Source organism: Pantherophis guttatus, chromosome 10 (assembly GCF_059756535.1).
Source record: "Pantherophis guttatus breed Tessera chromosome 10, ASM5975653v1, whole genome shotgun sequence".
Lineage (NCBI taxonomy): Eukaryota > Metazoa > Chordata > Lepidosauria > Squamata > Colubridae > Pantherophis > Pantherophis guttatus.
The window spans coordinates 26,451,732-26,472,513 of NC_142072.1; the positions used below are offsets into that span (position 1 = coordinate 26,451,732).

At 44.7% G+C, this 20,782-nt stretch overlaps 1 protein-coding gene across 3 annotated transcripts in view; it reads left to right on the plus strand.

The window, feature by feature from the left end:
• The first annotated feature begins 527 nt into the window (after positions 1-527).
• Positions 528-20,782, plus strand: part of LOC148112429 (uncharacterized) — a 63,683-nt gene continuing 43,428 nt past the window's right edge. For 2 of the 3 annotated variants that reach the window (XR_015729505.1, XM_087876727.1), the window contains exons 1-2: positions 528-747; positions 8,614-8,868. Coding sequence is in view for 2 of the 3 variants with exons in the window: in XM_087876727.1 (XP_087732853.1) it covers positions 698-747; positions 8,614-8,868 (305 nt within the window). In the remaining variant the exon portion in view is untranslated. The remainder of the gene's footprint in view (positions 748-8,613; positions 8,869-20,782) is intronic. The other variant, XM_087876726.1, reaches the window with a different exon arrangement.

A 20,782-nucleotide genomic window follows, 5' to 3' on the forward strand; every position in this document is an offset into this window, starting at 1 on the left:
ACTCTCCAGTGTGGTGTGGTGTCATAATGTAATATGGGGAGGGGGGGGTTCTGGGTTTCTTTATCTATAGGAGTAAGGAATTTGTCTATCTATAAATGAGCTTCTTAGGCTCTGCATGCCTGTTTAGCACTACATCCAATTATTCTAGGAGACCAGGGGTGGATTCCACTTACCTTTACTACCAGTTCGCAATGGGAGCGTGCGCAGATCGTCAATTATGACGTCTGGGCAAGTGGGCGGAACCTCCTGTTGCTTTTACTACCGGTTCGCAAGAACCGGACAGAACCAGGAGCAACCCACCATGGTAGGAGACCCTGCAGTATATCTGGCTATATCACAGGCAAGTGGCCGAATCTCTCTCTCTTACTCTGTGTGTGTGTGTGTGTGTGTGTGTGTATGTGTGTGTGTGTTTCTACAAACAAGCCCCAACACACATTTCTTAGTCCCACCATCCAGAGAAGCCCAGCTGCTGCTGGGATCAATTTTTTTCTTCTCTGTGTCAGGTCAGACATCACAGAGGGAATATAGTTTTTCAGAGGCTGCAAATGGAGCCCTTGGGGGCTATGGCTATTCCTGATGTCATGTCCGCATCTTTTAAAGATAGGGCCAGAGTCCAGACTTGCAGCCGATGGACTCACCGATTAACTGACAGGAAGCTCAACCGCATTGCAAGAACCTCCAACAAGAATCCAGAAGAATGATGTTTCCTGAAACAGCCCTCTTTGTGGTAAACTATATCTTGACTCGGTAGGTTCCTTCCTCGTACTTTCCTTGGGCAGAGGGTGGATGGGAGAGACAATTGCCAATTTCCCCTAAAAACGTGTACAAGAGGCTGGCAAGGATCTGTTCGTCTGGGGACCATTTGCAAGGCAGCTTTCATTTTAGCTGGCACTTTTAAATAAATTATCCAAATTGACAGATTGCTATAAAGTGCAACTAACCTCAAGACAGGGAGACAGCTCGGTGTAATAGTTAAAGGCAACTGGTTAGAAATGGGAGACGGTGAGTTCTAGTCATTCCTTAGACCTGAAGCCATCTGGGGGTCTTTGAGGTAGTTTCTCTCTCTCAGTCCTAGGAAGGGGAAGGTAAAGGCAAGCCACTTCTGAAAACCTTACCTAAAAACTGCACATTTTCCCATGGAGTCACCAAAGAAGTTCAAGAGAAGCGTGCCGAGCCCTTGTTCAACAGGAAAAATAAATAGCTTTAGATGGGGACACGTTTCCTTGGAAGATGTAGATCCAAAGTGTGGCGATGTCTCCTGCAAAGCATTGCATGTCTGGGTGTAAAAAGGACAAATTTTCGCATTTTCGCATTTTCGCACAGGGGAAACTGAACTACTAACTGTGAGTTGCTCTTCCTTGAAAAAGCCAGTCAGGCATTTCTTCCATTGCCGTGACCTCCTCTAGATTGGAAGTGTTGGAAGATCTCTTGGTGGGACTGTCCTTCATGAAGTTCAGGAAGGACAAGAGGAACTGGACCCTAGAACCAAATGATCAGGAAGACAGCTAGTTGAATGCATGTGCCAATGGTTTTATCTGATTTCTGCTGGCTTTTGTCTGCCACTCAAAAGGCCTGGTGACCTGCTCTCAGAAAACCTTCTGCACCCTTAGCATCTCACTATGAGCTCAATTAAGCTGAAATGCATCCTTTGGATACAGATAGTCCAGTGGCGGGTTTCAAATTTTTTTACTATCGGTTCTGTGGGTGTGGCTTGGTGGGCGTGGCTTAGTGAGCGTTACTGCAAAATCCCCATTCTCTCCCAATCAGCTGGGACTCAGGAGGCAGAGAATAGATGGGCCAGTCAGAATTTTTACTACCGGTTCTTCGAACTACTCAAAATTTCCACTACCGGTTCTCCAGAACGGGTCAGAACCTGCTGAATACCATCTCTGGAGTAATCCTCAATTTATAACCACAATTGAGCACAAAATTTATGTTGTTCAGTGAGAAATTTAAATGAGTTTGCCCCCTTTTACGACAATCAAGATCAAGTGAGGTACTAATACTACTCTATAAAGCCTTAGTAAGACCACACCTCATCACACTATAAAAAAGATGTTGAGACTCTAGAACAAGTGCAGAGAAGAGCAACCAGGATGATAAGGGGACTGGAAACTAAAACATATGAAGAATGGTTACAGGAACTGGGCATAGTTAGTCTAGTGAAGAGAAGGACCAGGGGAGACATGATAGCTGTCTTCCAATACTTGAGGGGCTGCCACAGAGTGGAAGGGGTCAAGCTATTTTCCAAGGCACCTGAAGGCCAGACACAGAATAATGGATGGAAACTGATCAAGGAGAGATTCAACCTAGAAATAAGGAGAAACTTTCTGACAGTGAGAACAATCAACTGATGGAACAGAAGTTGCCTTCGGAAGTTGTGGGAGCTTCATCACTGGAGGCTTTCAAGAAGAGATTGGACTGCCATCTGTCAGAAATGGTGTAGGGCCTCCTGCTTGGGCGGTGGGTTGGATTAGATAACCTACAAGGTCTGTTAATCTAATCTAGTTATTTTCGTATTTATCAAGTTATATGGCCACATCTCATAAGAAGTGACTGGGCTGTGTATGATAGTTAATAAAAAAAGTATACATACATTAAAAATACATTTAAAAATGGAAAAATCAGCATTAGAAATGGAAATAAGAAAAACTAAAAATACATACTGTGCAAACTCATAGTTAGGGCTATTGGGGAAAAAAAGCAAAACAGAAAACCACAACAACCAGACAACCACTAGATGGCAGAAAAGAGTCCATTTTTCTGAATCTCTTTGCTACCTCCTAGTGGCTGCCTAGATATGGCAGCTCTAGACTTGGGAGTAGGCATGTCAACAGTGAGTGTGCCCAGCATGGGCCTGCAAGCAGGCAGCAGCCACAGAGAGTTGCTGTGACAGGGCTCATTACAGGACCTTTTCCCGTACCTAGAAAAACGTCAGCAGAGGAGTGGGGTTCAGCATCTCACTTACTTATTCTTAAAAAGACATGATCTTCTTGTCCTTTCTAGAAAAGAGATTTCTTTCGTGATCATAGGTAGTCTTCGACTCTTGACAACAGGAGCCAGCATTTCCATTGCTAAGCAAGGCGATTGTTAAGTGAGTCACATCTGATTTTATGACCTTTATGACATATGATCTTTATGATCTTAAGGGAATCACTGCTGTCGTTAAATGAATCAAATGGTTGTTAAGCAAATCCGGCTCCTCCCACTGATTTTGCCAGTCAGAAGCCAGCTGGGAAGATCACATAACCCTGGGACTCTGCAACTATTGCAGACAATGTACTGTGTTTCCCCAAATATAAGACCCTGTCTTATACTTTTTTTTGAACCCTGAAATAAGCGCTTGGCCTTATTGCCATGTGCTCAAAAGCCCGATTGGGCTTATTATCAGGGGGTGTCTTATTTTGGGGGAAACAGAGTATCTGTTTATGTCTGTCTGTCTGTCTGTCTGTCTGTCTGTCTGTCTATCTATCTATCTATCTATCTATCTATCTATCTATCTATCTATCTATCTACTGTGTTTTCCCCAAAATAAGACCCTGTCTTATATTTTTTTGAACCTGAAATAAGCACTTGGCCTTATTGCCATGAACTCAAAAGCCCGATTGGGCTTATTATCAGGGGATGTCTTATTTTGGGGAAAACAGGATAGTTGCTAATTTTGATCATGTGACCATGGGGGATGCTGCAGTAGTCATAAGCATGAGAACTGGTCATAAGCCATTGTAAGTTCGAATGAGCACTGAACGAATGGTTGTAAGTTGGGGATTGGCTGTATTTGCATCTTCTCCGTTGAAGTTTTTATTTATTTATTCTGTCATGGTTATATAGTGTATATTGGGAGGTGGGGACCCTTTGATAGCTGTATGCAATGAAATTCCATTTTAACTTATGGCCAATTAGTATACATTCAACGTGACAGTAAAGTTATTCTTCTATTCTACATATGACTATCTAAAAGAGAGTGGGGGAAATAAGCCTTGAATCATAGTTTAAAATTATCTAATAGTAATACCGCTTTCCCCCCACTTTGTTTCCAAAAGTCAAGGCATCTCTTGCTATTGTGGCTGATTTTAGTTGCTTTAGCTGGTTAGAGTATCTTTCAGTCTTTGTTTTTTTTCTTGATTCTTGTTCGTTTATTTGCATTCTGCTTTTGGAACTTTCACTGCAATAAGGAAGGAAGTTAATAAATAAGCCTCCTGATTTTAAAATTATCACTTTATAAATAACAGCTCCAACCACTTGCCACTCAAAAAAACCCTCACTAGCTTTTGAACTTGGCCAAGAAACTTTGCTCCCTGGTCCTACCCCGGCCCTTTTTGGCTTTTTCGCCAGAATTGTGGTTCTGGCATGTGGAAATTGGGATCGTAGAAACACCCAGGAGCATAGAAGAGTCCAAAGGCAGATGCATGAATAAATGTGATAAATGTATTTATTCATATAACAGAACATATTAACTATATACAAAGGCTGTCTTAATATCCATTAGGATAGGGGGCACACAGCGTGTGTGACTACCCCTATCAAAGATCATGTCTCCTGGAGAACAAACGTAAAAGAGAGCATGGTGGAAAGGTTAGAGGGGGTTTTATACTCAGTGTAAGCCCCTCCTCTCCACATAGGGGTGGGGGCACTTTCTGCCTCCACTAGTGTCTGTATGATATATGTGCCAATGGCTTGCAAATACTTGACATGGCAACTTAAAGGATGAGTGTCTGCAGCAGTGGTGGAGTTCAAATTTTTTTTACTACTGGTTCTGTGGGCACAGCTTGATGGGCATGGCAGGGGGAGGATACTGTAAAACCTCCATTCCCACCCCAATCCAGGGGAAGGTTACAGCAAAATTCCCATTTCCTCCTCCCAGCTGGGACTCGGGAGGCAGAGAATAGATGGGGGCAGGGCCAGTCAGAATTTTTACTACCGGTTCTCCAGAACTGGTCAGAACCTGCTGAAACCCACCTCTGGTGTGCAGCCTTGTGATCCCAGCAGCTCCATCCCGGTGCCTGGCGACAGCTGTGAGCCTCCTGCCGTGGGGTCTTCGCCTGTAACAGGAGAGGGGGCAGCTGCAGGATCCCCAGCCACGCTTCTGCTCAGCCTGGATGAAGCCGGCTATCCGTTGTCATTGTCTGCTGAAACAGCTGCTCCTATCAGCCAATCTTTTAATTCCAATCTGCAATCTTTACATGTTAATCTCTGTTTTAAATTTAGATAGCTTTGAAGTTTGAATGCTTGTTAGTTGCCCCCTCGCCTAGATTCAGGGCTCATTTCAGCTTTTTTAGGGATCAGGGAGTCTATCTTCTTAGTTGTTTCACACTTTTTTTGGTTTTGTATAGTTTTACATAGTTCAATCTTATCACTTCTACTTCTAGGGTACTTGCCCTATGGCAGTTTTTTCAATATGCCTTCAAGTCAGTTTTGTTTTTGTTTTTTTTTACTCCTGGCAACTGCCTGGACAGGTCCCTGTCATTGCCATTGCCCCTTTCCTAGGCCTGAGAGAAAGTGACTGGCCAAGGGTCACCCAGCTGGCTTAATGCCCAAGATGAGACTAGAACTCAGGATCCATGGTGTCTAGCCTGGGCCATTAACCATCTCTCATTGCAGATTTAGTTTCAATTTATTTTGCATGTATAATGTTCTTGAGCCACTGCAATAAAGATTATTTTATTTTATTTTATTTTATTTTATTTTTTATTTTTTTGTTGTTTCCTGAAAAAAACCACCAGGCCTTGAGTACAAGGACAGCAATACCCGTGCTTGCCACTTCATGCCATCTGCTCCAGCACCTTGAGAACAGTGTCTGTGCATTAAAACAATTTCTGGGCTCCAGATTTGAACAATATGGACAATATGCTCTTTAAGGTTCCCCAGCCCCTTCTGGTATGATTACATCTCTTATTGATTTAACTGGGCTAGGCATTTGCACATCAAGTTAAACCAGTAGAGAGGAATTTTGAATTTCAGGTTCAGCCAGGGATGCAGACAATCCCCTTGTTTGGAGCGGCCCCGGGGAACGCAAAGTTAGGGAGACATGCAGGACAAAGTATCGTCCAAGTCTTTGCAAGGATGCACCGTTGGCTCTTTGCCAGGCTTGGTCAGGTTAACAACACCTCTGCATCAGGTATGGCAAATCTAGACTGTTGACAGCCCTTTGAGGTAGGCCAAGTCATGAAAGAGACACTGCAGTGATTCCAGGAATGTGACTTGATTGCTGTAGGCTGGAGTTTCCCAAACTTGGCAACTCTGAGTGAACTTCATCTCTGGAGTTCCCCAGCCAGGAAGGATAGGCTTCAATCCCCAGCTAGAATAGGTGGATGTGCTGGCTGGGCAGAGGTGGGTTTCAGCAGGTTCTGACCAGTTCTGGAGAACCGGTAGTGGAAATTTTGAGTAGTTTGGAGAACCGGTAGTAAAAATTCTGACTGGCCCCGTCCCCATCTATTCTCTGCCTCCCAAGTCCCAGCTGATCGGGAAGAAATGGGGATTTTGCAGTATCCTTCCCCCAGAGTGGGGTGGGAATTGAGTTTTTACACTATCCTTCCCCTGCCACGCCCACCAAGCCATGCCACGCCCACCAAGCCACACCCACAGAACCAGTAGTAAAAAAATTTAAAACCCACCACTGTGGCTGGGGCATTCTGGGAACTGAAGTTTATCCATTTTAAAATTGGTGAGGTTGGAAATCAGTGGTGTATTAACAGAATCTAAGTTTCTCTCTGCCCCCCAAATCAAGGCAGGGCTATTCTGAGTTTCTGTCTCACACTTGCTTCTATTTCTATCTGGGCCGGAACTGCTTCTCCAATTCCCCTCAAGGCTCTTGTACACCATTCCCAAGGTCAGCTTTACATCTACTTGGCCCTCCCTGTACCCACCTTGGCTTCATGTTTCCTGCCAGGGTGCCCAGTTACCACTATCTCTTCCACCTCTTTGTCTTTGCCAGCCTAGCCATGCGTGGATGTTTTACACTCAAGCCATTTTGCTCTGCAGCTGCACCTGACCACAACGGTTGAATATTGGCTGCCATTTGCTCCCCCTTCTAAGGTGAAAATATATGAAAGGGGCAAAGTTTGCACTCAGGGCACAGAGTTCAACACACCTCAGGTAAAGGTTCCCCTCGCACATATGTGCTAGTTGTTCTTGACTCTAGGGGGCGGTACTTATCTCTGTTTCAAAGCCGAAGAGCCAGCGCTGTCCGAAGACGTCTCCGTGGTCATGTGGCCGGCATGACTAAACACCAAAGGTGCCCGGAACACTTTTATCTTCCCACCAAAGGTGGTCCCTATTTTTCTACTTGCATTTTTTACGTGCTTTTGAACTGCTAGGTTGGCAGAAGCTGGGACAAGGAACAGGAGCTCAGCCCGTTATGCAGCACTAGGGATTTGAACTGCTGAATTGCCAACCTTTCGATCGACAAGCTCAGCGTCTTAGCCACTAAGCCACTGGGTCTCCCGCTAAATATATATATATTTATATATATATAAATAAATAAAAATAAAGACCACTGAACTCCTGGTGACTTTATGGACATCCCCATGTATTTTTCTTGGACAATCCATGTAGCCACTTCAGGGATGTACTTTCAACTTCTGGAGTAGCTGCGCACTCCCAGCCAGAGTTATCCTGTTTGGCTTTCCAAGATCCATCAGATTCTATCATCAAAACCTGGGGAGGGAAATCCAGGAAGACTTACCCACAACACACATGACATTGGCACGACTGATTCTGCACTAATGGAGTCTTCCTCCCACAAAGACAAGCATTTTTATTGGCCCCTTGCTTAAAAACGTAGTCTCAGTTGTGGTTATAAGTCAAGCCTGTAATGGCAATATGCTGACATTATAAATCATTTAGCGGGTGCTATAAAGCAGGGGTCCCTAGCCTATGGGCCACAGCCCACTATCGGTCCACGGCCTATACGTAACTGGGCGGCTTGAGTGGCTGGCTGGTGCATGTGTGTGTGTGCACACAGCCCCACTTGCACGAGCATCCCCTGCACTCTCAGTCCCATTCGCACAAGTGTTGCAGGCGCTCTCGGCCCCACTTGGGTGTGCAATAGGTACTCACTCTCGTGCACGGACATGCACATGCCTGCCCTTCCCACAAAACCATCCCCTCTTTCCCCCCGCCCCCCGCTCTGGGCCACCAACCTGGAAAGGTTGGGGAACTCTGCTATAAAGCATTATGAGGTGGTATATAAGTCTAAGTACTATGCTATTTATTGCTACTTCAGCCTGCAGACTGACTCCCCTTACAAATGGGCTGGTGCCTTGATTGCAATCACAAACACTATCTTGATATGTTTTGATGCCACGCTCTCCCCAGGGAAGCCCTTAGCCGGCAGATTACCATCTGATATTAGCACGCCAGCTTCCTGGTGGCTCAGCTGTGCCTTTCTGGGTAGGGAGCCCAGGATTCTGTAACCTGAGCATGAAAGAAGTGGAATTATATGATCCAATAGGTAGCCCACCTTTCCGCTCAAGTGAATCTGCCAGGTGTCTATTGATGTGCTTCCTGGACATTGCGTCCCATGAACTTTATGCAATGATAATTAGATTCTTTTCATGCCATGTGAATCTGTCTCTAATGAGCTCTCCTTCTCCGGCTCCTTCTTTTCTGCAGGAGGCCATGCGCTCCTCCTCCCCGGCGGGTGATAGAGGATATGCCCTGGAAAAGGCTGGTCAGCCTCCATCCGGCTGCTTACTCGAGCCGCCAGGGCCTGCAGGATTACTGGATCAGCCCCCAGAGGCGCCATCCAGCAGGCAGCACAGAGCGCACTTCCAGAAAGCAGTGGCTGATCCTTCCAGGGAGCACCGGCGTCTCGGATGTGGAGTCTGTCCACTGGCCAAGCTCGGGACAGTACAGGCACAAACTCATGTGAGTAGGGAGGCTGGGCTGGCAGAGCCACAGGCGACACTGGTCCTTACAGCTTATATCCCCCCAGGCAAAAGGGCAGCTCTGAATCTTCCGCCAGGAGGAGTCTGGTGCTTCCACCCACTTGGTGCTTGCTTTGTCCTCATGCAGTAGACGCACCTGATGTGCTAGGCTGAACTGGAGAATTAGTGCATCTGGATGTCTTCAGACCCTCACAACTAACCCAGAGGGAAATCTTCCAGCTAAATCCCACCACTCAGTCCTGCTGTATGCTGTTGCCCTCTTCCTCATGGCAGGGGCAAAACACTAGAGAGATCTCCAGAATTGGATCTTCTCCAAGAACTCCACCATCCCCTTGTGGTTGTACTGGGAAAGGGGGAACAGATTTTGATCTTATGCAGAGGGAGGGGAGAAACAGGGAGCTTCAGTTCTGCCCCTTCCCTTCCAGTGACGTGTGTGTGTGTGTGTGTGTGTGTGTGTGTGTGTGTGTGTCCTGAAAAACATCCAACCCACCACTGTGCCTGCCCTTAGCAGAGCTAAGGAGGGTGTCCATTTTCTCAGGGCAGGGAGGACCAGGTCAATCGTGTTGTGCCAACAGGACTAAATGCATTGCAGCCTCTTTTGTAAATTGTAAAGGGAGAAGCTTTTCCACCTGCTCCTTTCCCTTCCCCATCCAGCCACGGATTCACTGCCTTGTCTAAGAGGAGGGAAGCGGCAGACAAAACCTTTTCTGGCCAATTCAGGGGCAAAAGGGAAGTGAGTGGGTGGGATTCAGGCTCAAGTAGGATTTTGGCAAAAGAAATTTGGGTTCTTTCACTCCATCATGTCCAACCCAGCCAGCCAGCCACTCAAATGCAAATCAGCTCCTGGCAGTTGCTGGGTTACCGGTTCCTGCCTCATAGATCCTTTCAGCCAATAAGGGCTTCTTCGGGTGATGTCATGTTGCTAGCTGATGGGTCATTGGCCAGAACAAGCTTGCCATTAAATATTCTGCCAAGAGGATACCTGGATGAAGGTGGATCTGGGGCTGGACCGGTCCTGTTTCCAGGCTGGCTGAAGCATTGCTCCACCCCCTCACTCCCCCACCCCATAAGGTCCCTTGTAATTGTGGCTCCCGGCCAGGGCCAGGGCCAGGGCGGGGTGGTGGTGGAGGGGGGAGGCAGCTAGCAACCAGGAAGGTTCGCAAGTTGCAGCCATCGTTCCAGAAGAAATGTCAGGCAACGCCCCATTTTGACTCTTTCCTGGCCAGTTTGAGAACAGGCACATGCCAAAGGGTGCCCGAAGTGGGCACTTTCACAGAAAAGCTATGAAAGAGCTGGATTCTGTGGGGGTCCTTCTGCCTGTGCCCACTTGAAAGCAAAGTGGAAACTCAAGTATACCAGCTTGAAGCTCTCTAATCCACTCAACTAGAAAGGCAAGAAACAACGGATGGAAACTAACCAAGGAGAGAAGAGAAGCAACCTAGAACTAAAGAGAAATTTCCTGATGATGAGAACAATTAACAGGTGGAACAGTTTCCCTTCAGAAGTTGCGGATGCTCTATCTCTGGAGGCTTTTAAGAAGGGACTGGACAACCATTTGTCTGAAATGGCATAGGGTCTCTTGCTTGAGCAGGGAGTTAGACTAGAAGACCTCCAAGGACCCTTCCGACATTGTTATTCTGTTTTTCTGTTTGGCCGTATATCATTCACAAGCCATGATTTATCCTGGCTGCTGAGATATATCGAGAAGAACAAAGTGGGGCATCTTAATGCTAATATTCATCATCCAGAAAGGAGTAAGGAGGGTCTCCTGCTTGAGCAGGAGGTCAGACTAGAAGAGGTGCCTTCCAAATCTGATATTCTGTATTCTCTCATAACAGTAAGGACTGGGGTTCACTAAGGACCCCTAATGAGGAAAAAGATTTCCTTAATTATTTTCCTCTTCCAAGGGCAGATGTGAAAAGACTTTGCAGGGAAGTGGCAGGGAAGACCAACGAGCTCATCGTAGCTACAAAATTCATCAAGGTTGGCCTTGCTTCTCTCTGCTTTCCCACCTCTTCTGGAACAGGGGGTCCCCCAGGCTCTGTTTAGACCAGGGTTTCTCAATCTTGGTACCTACCTCTAAGATGTGTGGATTTTAACTCCCAGAATTCCCCAGCCAGCAAGGGAATTACAGTCATTTAGCCGAAGAGGCTGTGCATTTTCCGTTAAATAAATTACGTATCATATCAGTGGAGCACCTGGATCATGAAGGCTGTTTCACCTCATTTCTCCAGGCAATAAGAAAACATTTAATAATTTGATATCCACATTGGTGATGATAGATTCTTTCTTTTTTCTTAGATTTTTTTTTTTTTAAAGGTTGTTCTTATCAAGCGCAACAGTAATATTTATAATGACCTGGGCAGCATTTTTCTGGATCCAAGGCTGTAAAAAATGAAGAGAATCCTAGACATGCATGCACATACACAAATACAAACTTGTGGTCAATTTCCTTTTGGGTACAGAATTGGGGGGGGGAGGGGAAGCAAGCAACAAAAATTCTCTTCATGTTGAGAAATTTGAGCTCAAATCAACTGGTAATCCACTTGGACTGAATTCTGGGAACTAAAGTCCACACATCCTAGAGGTGCTAAGAAAAACACTCATCTTGCAGAGCACATTCACAAGACAGTCTCCTCCTCCTCATTGGGATTGGGATTGTTTTGTGGCCATTCTAGAAGATGTAATTCAGAGGTCTTCAAACTTGCCAGCTTTAAGACTTGTAGACCAGCTATGCTGGCTAGAGAATTCTGGGAGCTGAAGTCCACAAGTCTTAAAGCTGGCAAGTTTGAGGACCTTTGATGTAATTTCTATCTTTAGTGGGTATTAGAGTGGAGGAAGGAACAGAGTCCGAATCTGCCCCAAAAGAATAGGGTGATTCCTATCACCTTCTATCCCTCCGGATTTTGTTCAGCATCATCGACCTGAATTACACAGTTAGTCCTCGACTTACAATCACAATTGAGCCCAACATTTCTGTTGCTAAGTGAGACATTTCTTAAGTGAATTTTGCCCCATTTTGCGATCTTTCTTCCCACAGTTGTTAAGTGTATCACTGTCGTTGTTAAGTTGGTAGCCCGGTTGTTAAGTGAATCTGGCTTCCCCGTTGACTTTGCTTGTCAGGTTGCAAAGGGGGGGGGGTGTCACATGACCACGGGACATTGCAATTGTCATAATTGTGAGTCAGTTCCCAAGTGTGTGAATTTGGATCATGTGACCATGGGGATGCTACAATAGTTGTAAGCAGAGGTGGGCTGCTGACGGTTCAGACCGGTTCGAGCAAAGCGGTAGTTCCAACCAACAGCTGGGCCCACCTATTCGCCCAGACACTATCCTGCCCTATATAATCGACGTGTGTTTGATGCCGTGTGCATATGCAGAAGGTGCGCTCGCTCACATTTTCAGTTTTGTTACATAGTGTGACGCCCACCTCTGGTTGTAAGTGTGAAAAATAGTGATGAGCCACTTTTTTCAGTGCAGTTGTAACTTCTAACAGTAACAAAATGAACTGTTGTAAGGCAAGGACTACCTGTATAGCTTTAATTGTCGTTTTAGGCGCCTGGCTTTTAGAGGATCTTCTTCCACTGCCAATCCAATTGTTTCACTTTACAGAACAGTCTTACTGTGTCTTACTTTTTATGGTGCTGTGTTTGCATTACCAACTGAATACATTCTAAATTGAATCTAAAGGATTGCACAGCTCTGGTTTTTAATGATTAAAAAACTGGAATGGAAGGCCATTCATCATATATGGATGAAGAAACATTTGATAAATTAACTTTTGGGGAAGGGGGGCTGTTCTTCCTTAGAGGGAGACTGAGCCCAAACACATGTCAGTCTGTCTGTCTGCAAAATTTGTACCCTTTTCCACCACTCACTTTCCCCTTCAATCTCAATGGTTGTTTTGTTTTGTTTTTTTGGTAATCATTTAAAAAACAGCACATCCTGATTCCCATGGTCACAGCCCCCATATTGATTTTTTAAATTTTCCTTTCCAGATACCCTTGCTACTGTTCATGTTGAACTCTGTTCTTTATATGCAACTTTCTCCCCAAAGCCATCTTTAAAATATATATATATTCTCTGTTTCATGTAGAAGCTATGGGAACCCATAGCTTCTACACGAAACAGAGCCTGAAGATGACAGGGTTGTGAGCCTATCGAAACGTTGCTTTAAGAAAAACTTTTAAAGTCATTGGTAGGATTTTAGCTGAGGTTTTAAAGGACCTTGCAGAGTGCTCTGTAAGGATTTTTAGAAGATTTTAAGCTGGGATTTTAACCAGGATTTTAAATATTTTAACCAACTTATTTACAGTGACGTGGGAAAACACCAGAGATTTTAATTTTTTGCATATGCACACCCGCAAAAACTTAAGAATATATATATATATATATATATATATATATATATATATATATATATATATAAGTTTTTTATATATATATATATATATACATACATACATACACACACACACACACACACACACACACTAGCTGGATCCCCATGCTTCGCTACGAAATTATGTGATCGGGCTTGATAAATCAACACTTACAGCTTGAAAATTAATGAGTAGTTACAATCGGCCTCTCCTCTCCCCTTCTCTCTCTCAGTCTTGCCCCATAGAAGTCTCTCCTCTCCCCTTCTCTCCCTCAGCCTTGCCCCACAGAAGCCTGTCCTATGCTATCCCATTCTCTCCAGAGTTATTTTCAAGTTGGGCGAGGGAGTAGAACGTCTAACTCATTAGCATCAGAGCATGTTATAGTCATATAGGAAATACTAATGCTCTGATGGTCATTTCGAAAAATCCTTTCTTATTGAGCACCTAGAAGCCAAGAGGAACATACGTGGCAAATTTCAAGTTTGTAGGTTTTACGGTTCTGGAGATTTCGTGATTAATGCGTGAGTGGTTTTCGCTTTTATATATATAGATATCTGGCTGCTATTGTGACTAAACCTTTTAGCAAATGTGCTAAAATGCAGTGTTTGAAAAATAACAACATGGTCTCTTTTTCTTCTGGGAAGTTGTTGAAAAGAGGTGCCAGTTACACCTCTTTTCCCCTAGCAGGGAAAATAAAATTAAGAGAGTTTTTGATCAGCATTATGAAACTGATTGTAGAGCTATGAAACTGACCACATTGGATTCTAAGATTGGACTTCAGATGGAAAAACTGGCATGGGAAAAGGGATGGTGACTCCAGAGGATTCATGATCAGGAAAATATATCTTTCCTGTTGAAAACTCGGAAATTCTATACCTCAGTGCTACCAGTATTAAGATTTAGGAAGGCAATGAAGGCTGGTTATTTCAGCAGGCTGTTCAGGGGCAAATTTGAGAAGAATTATATACAGTTATATAGGCTTTGGGAATTCCTCAGCATAGGAATATTTGAGTGTACAGTACAGGTAATCCTCAATTTATAACTCTTCAATGGTTCAAGGTTATGATGACTTGGGAAAAGTGATTAATGACCTGTATTTGCACTTACGACCATCACATCCCCACTTGATCATAATTCAGAGGTTGGCAACCTACTGGTATTTACAACTGATTGCAGTGTCCTGTGTGGGTCATGTGAATGTGAATTACGATCCTTTTTGCCGATAAGTGGTAATGCCCATTGGAGAAGCTAAACTGACTTTAACTACCCCATGAGTCACTTAATCACTGCCATAAAAATTGTTGTAAAATCGGGGTCCAACTTGACTTATGACCACAACAAGTTACAATGGAAATTCTGTTCCCTAGTGTGGTTGTAAATGGAGGATTATTTGTAATCTTGAGTTATTTGGTTTTCATTGTTTACATATGCCAGGATTGTAAAATCAATCAACAGATCAATAAGGGTGGGGCTTTGATTGTACTATCATGGCTGCATCGTGGCTTTTTTGAGCCACCTGCAGATGTCCTTGGGGCTTGAGCTCAACCTTATTTTGCTTTCAGAGACCAGCTAAGATGCATGAATTGTTCAATACATTGGAAACCTAATAATTAAACAATGAAAAGCATTGTAACCGGCTTGCAGTTCTAACTAGGATGTATCGATCTGCTTGTGGGTGGACCAACCGTCTTCTCTCTCTCTCTCATTCTGTCTCCACCATAACGTCACCACATGGTAATTTTTTCTGAAGGCAGACACAATGCGTTATTGGGGGACTAAAAGATGTCAGATATGCAGAGATTTATTTACATTTTTCTAGCTGTAAGAAAACCATTTTGGTGTAGAAGTTAAGGTGCTGGCTTAGAAACCAGGAGTTCTAGTCCCATCTTCAGCGTAAAGGCTGGCTGGAAGACTTTGAGCCAATCACCAGGAGACAGTGAGCTCTAGTTTCACCTTAGGCATGAAAGCCAGCTGGGTGACTTTGGGCCAGTCACTCTCAGCCCAATCCACCTTACCTGGTTGTTACTCTGGGCAAAATAGGAGGAGGAAGGAGTATTATGCATATTCACTGCCTTGAGTTATGTATAAAGTAATAAAGGTGGGATAAACGTTGAATAAACAAACAAACAAATAAATAAATAGTTTCTCTGTAGCTCAAAAGCTCTCCTAATAGGCTGCAAACAGGTAATGAATAGCATGGGAGAAAGAGAAACAGTAGAGAAAATGAAAGTTGGCTTGATTCTTAGCCACTTCCTGATTTGGGGGACTTATTCCTACTTCTTTACTGTGGTTTTTGGAAGCAGCATCAACCTCAGCAACCAGGGTCCTCTGTCTTTTATCAGCTTCTTGTCTCCCCCATCTGCTGCAGCTTTCCTGCTCTGTGATCCCAGATGGAGTTCTTTCTCCATCTGTCCCTCTTTTAATGGGGTCTCGGGGAGTGGCCCTCACGAGAGGCTCCTAAGACCAAGGAGGGGAGGCTGCAGGAAGGCAGAGAGAACTAAAATGGGGGTCTCTGCCAATTGGTCAGCTCAGTCACACTGTTGCATCCTTGGGATTTTTTTTTTTGCCAAAAAATGGCCCTGTCAGGAATCTGAGCAATTCACACAAAGAATGAGGTTTAGCTATTTTTTTAAGGCAGCGTTTCTCAACCTTGGTAAATTTAAGATGTGTAGACTTCAACTCCCAGAATTCCAGTCATCGCTGGTTGGGGAATTCTGGGAGTTTATTTATTTATTTATTTATTTTTCTTATACTTATATGCTGCCCTTCTCCCAAAGGATTTGGGGCGGCTCACAGAAATTAAAAATGATGAAACAATAAAAATAGCTACTAAAATAATCAATTAAAATCTCCCAATTAAAAATCACCCATCAGATCAGCAAATTTGTTGGAAAAGCCATGTCTTCAGGTCATGGCGGAAAGAGCGGAGGTCGGGGGCCGTCCGGAGCCCCGTGGGTAACCCATTCCAGAGGGTCGGTGCCCCCACAGAGAACGCCCTCATCCTGGGCGCCACCAGACGACATTGTTGAGTTGAAGTCCACACATCTTTAAGTTCCCAAAGTTGACTAACTCTAGTAAATATAGAGCAGGATTTGTTTAATAATTGATCCAAGCCAACTTTTGTTTCAGATCAGGGCTGAATTTAATTTAATTTAATTTAATTTAATTAATTCAATTTATATGCCACCTTTCTCCGAAGACTCAGGGCAGCTGAAGGAGCACATTGGAGTCACAATTGCTGCAGTCTCTCTGTTGACATATATAAACTGTGTCCACTTTTCAGAACAGGTTCCTATAAGCAATAAATTGCCAGAGAGCTTTTTTTATTAAGTACATCTTGTAAACGTTGGACCTGGCCTGGGTCTTGCAGCCTGCTGATACTTATTTGTTCGTTTGTTTAATTAAGTTTATATAGTCACCCATAAAACAGAACATTTAAAAATAAAATTTTAGAAAATCATAACTAAACATAACTAACTAAACCACAGGCGAGTGCCCTCAAGCTCTTAAAACAATGTATCTACACTTCCATGGGATCCTGAAGCCTATTGACAAAGCTATTTTGTGAGATTTGCAGAAAATCAGTAGATCAGGGCCAGTCTATAAACAATGCTATTTTTAGGTAACTTCCAATAGTGATTCATATAAATCAAAAGCATAGATAGATAAATGAAATAAAAGCAATGGATATCTTATGTGTCAAAAACAAATCCAATAGCAAAGTCACACATAGAATTCATAGAGGTAGAAGGGACCTTGGAGGGCTTTCTAGTCCCTGCCAAGCAGAAGACCCTATACCATTCTGGATAAATGGCTGTCCAGTTTCTTCTTAAAAACCTCCAGTGAGGGGGCACCCAGAACTTCTGGAGGCAAGCCCTTCCACTGATTAATTGTTCTCACTGTCAGGAAATTTCTCCTTAGTTCTACATTGGATCTCTCACCGATAAATTTCCATCCATTACTTCTTGTCCTGCCCTCTAGTGCTTTGGAGAATTGGTTGTCCCCAGTGGTGGGATTCAAATAATTTAACAACCGGTCCTCTGCCCTAATGATTTCTTCCAACAACCAGTTCACCAAACTGCTCAGAAAGTTAACAACCGGTTCTCCCGAAGTGGTGCGAACTGGCTGAATTCCACCACTGATTATCCCCCTCTTCTTTGTGACAACCTCTCAAATATTTCTATCATGTCACCCCTAGTCCTTCTCCTTGTTAGACTAGATGTAGAAGAAAAAGTATATGTAGACACAGAGTTAGGAAACACATTATGTGGAACGTTGTAGTAGAATACGATGACTTTCTGATGGTCTTTGATTCTTATGGTGTAAAGGGGCTATGTGCAGGCTGAGGCGCAACACGGTCTACCCTGTGATTTGTTGAGCACTTTGCATGGCCCCAGTGATGGTGACGCTTTTAAGGTCATGCTGACGTACTGTACTATGACACAGGGAAACAGGTGCTAGTATTTGGACCTGGGATGCATCCTGGCTGTTTTGGAAGTCTGAACATTATATTAGTGATGCCCAGTCACAATATGCAGTTATCGCGATTCATTTTCTTGTGGCTTTGCACATGGTATAAAGCTGGTGAGTCAACCCTGTAAAGCCAGAAAAATTGTTAACCAAATAACTGCATTAAGTTCATGGTGTATAATTGTGTCCACCGCAGCCACACCCATCTTAAGGACCAAGCTCTCCTGAAGCAAGGACTGGACATGTTAGAAAGTACAGCTGCTGTACATATGGACTTGAGCCAAGGTGACTTTAATTGAAGAATGTTCTCTGTTCTGCAGAGAGGACCTCTGAAGTTGAGGTATCAGGGAGACCGACAGATGTTTTCTGAAGGAGCAAAAGAGATAGACTCTCCAGGTTAGCAGAAAGCACATCAAAGCAAAGAGGTGAACCACCATCTGCCCTTTGGAGAAAAAAAAAGCAGACCTGGGGGAAGGAACAAAGAAGGAAGGGAGGGAGGAACAAACACATTGTGGTTTGAAGCCACTGACCGAAGAAAGTCCCATTGGGCTATGGTAGCCAAAAATCAGGACTCTGGTTACACCTCTGCAAAGGTGCAACCAGTCTCCTGATTTTCTGCAGTTTCCATGAGCAGGATGCTAATTAAGGAAGAGAGTTCAGCAAGGGCTTCACGAAAACTGATTTCAACCATCTCTTGGTCAACTTTGTTCCAATGCCCCCGATGCCACCTGGCTCTTGCAGGTGAGACTTGTCTTGACCTGAGCTGTGGGTGAGTCACACAGCACCACCCAGGTTACATGGAACAATATGTTGGTGACAACTACCAGTTCCCTCACCACCACTTCTGAAAATAGACACTCCTCCAAGAACTTTAGGGCAGGGGTCTCCAACCTTGGCAACTTTAAGACTGGCGGACTTCAACTCCCAGAATTCCCCAGCCAGCTTTCTGGGAGTTCAAGTCCGCCAGGCTTAAAGTTGCCAAGGTTGGAGACCAGAGGTGGGTTTCAGCAGGTTCTGACCAGTTCTGGAGAACCGGTAGTGGAAATTTTGAATAGTTCGGAGAACCGGTAGTAAAAATTCTGACTGGCCCCACCCCCATCTATTCTCTGCCTCCCAAGTCCCAGCTGACTAGGAGGAAATGGTGATTTTGCAGTAACCTTCCCCTGGAGTGGGGTGGGAATGGAGACTTTACAGTATGCTTCCCCTGCCCCGCCCACCAAGCCATGCCCACCAAGCTACGCCCCGCCCACCAAGCCAAGCCCACAGAACCGGTAGAAAAAAAAATTGAAACCCACCACTGTTGGAGACCCCTGCTTTAGGGCACACCTGGGGGCCTGCATGAACCTGCATTAGCCAGTTTAGTCAAATGGTGAAGATGCTGGCCTAGAAAGCAGGAGTCTTTTGAGTTCTAATCCAGCATTAGGCATGAAAGCGACTGAGTGACACTGGGCCAATCCCGCTCTCTCAGCCCAGTCCACCTTACAGGGTTGTTATGGGGAAAACAGAAGGAAAAAAAGGAGGATTATGTATGTTCACCACCTTGAGTTACTTATAAAGTAACAAAGATGGGAGAAAGACAACAAAAAAATAAAATAATAAAACAGAACAAAACATCCTGAGTTTATGTGACCTTCTCAGCCAAAGAAAATGAAATGACAAAGAAAATCAATGGGGTTAGCCAGATTCACTTAACAACCCCATGGGTCACGTAACAACTATAGTGGTTGACTTAACAACCATGGTAACAAAATCAGGTTTGACTTACAACAACCATCTTACTATGGTAGCAGTGGAAATTCTGGTTCTAATTTTGGTTGTGAGTTGAAGTCTACTCTTACCACAGCTTCATAGCATTCTCTGAAGAGAGCTACAGTTAATGCATGTTTAAAAATAAAATACTAAAATAAAGTAGCTCTTTCTAAGGACCACCAAACCTACTTTTATAAGGAATCCATGCAAAAATTAAGCAATTTTGGGAAGTGTCTCGTAGGCACTGCAGAGCTAAGCTACCAAGAGCCAGGAGTCTCTCCAGATGGAGTCCAGACCCCCTTAGGGGATAGTTCCCATAACTTTAGGACTAGATGAGGGAGCGCAGGGGTGGGTGGGTCACGCACATGTGTGCCCACACCCATAATTCTATGTGCCCTGCGCATGCGCACATAACACCCCCCCCCTGCGATGGCACGGTGGGCCCAGTAGGCCCGTTTTTTGCTCTCCCAGCAAACAGCAAATGGCCCGTTTCCGGCCTCTGGAGGGCTTCCGGGGGTGTGGGGAAGGCTGTTTTTGCCCTCCCCAGGTTCCTAGAAAGGCTCTGGAGCCTGGGGAGAGCGAAAAACGGGCCTTCCCCACCCACCACCCAGGCCCTCCGGAGGCAGGAAACAGCCTGTTTCCCTACTTCTGATGGGCCCAGAAGGCCTGAAAATCAGCTGAGGGAGCTGAGCTCGCGTGCCTACCGATATGGGTGGCACGCGTGCCATAGGTTTCCCATCACGGCCTTAGAATAAAGTTGCCTCTGCTGTGAGCTGGGTTAAGATAAGGTCATCTAAAGGATATGCCATGAAAAAAGAGGTACCTGTCTATGTTTGCACTATGGTTATGGGCAGGGGTGGGTTCTACTTACCTTTACTACCGGTTCGCAATGGGGCTGCGCATGTGTGCTTGTTTCGCTTGCTCACACGCGCTCTTCTGCGCATGCGCAGAAGCATTCTGATGATGTTGGGGTCGGTGGGCAGAACCTCCCGCCGGTTTTACTACCAGTTCTTTAGAACCGGTGCGAACCGAGGGCAACCCACCACTGATTATGAGGCTTGAAGAGAAATGCCATCTATCCCAACAGGCAAAGTGGCCCTTCCACACACCAGAATTCAAGAAGGCTCAGGTGGGAATTTTTCTTAAGTATCATTCTGCAGAGCAGACCTGCATTTTTCTCCACTGCTTTGTCCCCAAAGGGAGTCAAGTTGACTCAGCCTTCCATCCTTTCAAGGTAGGGAAAATGAGGACCCGGATTGTGGGGGCAATAAACTGACTTTGTATTAAAAAAAA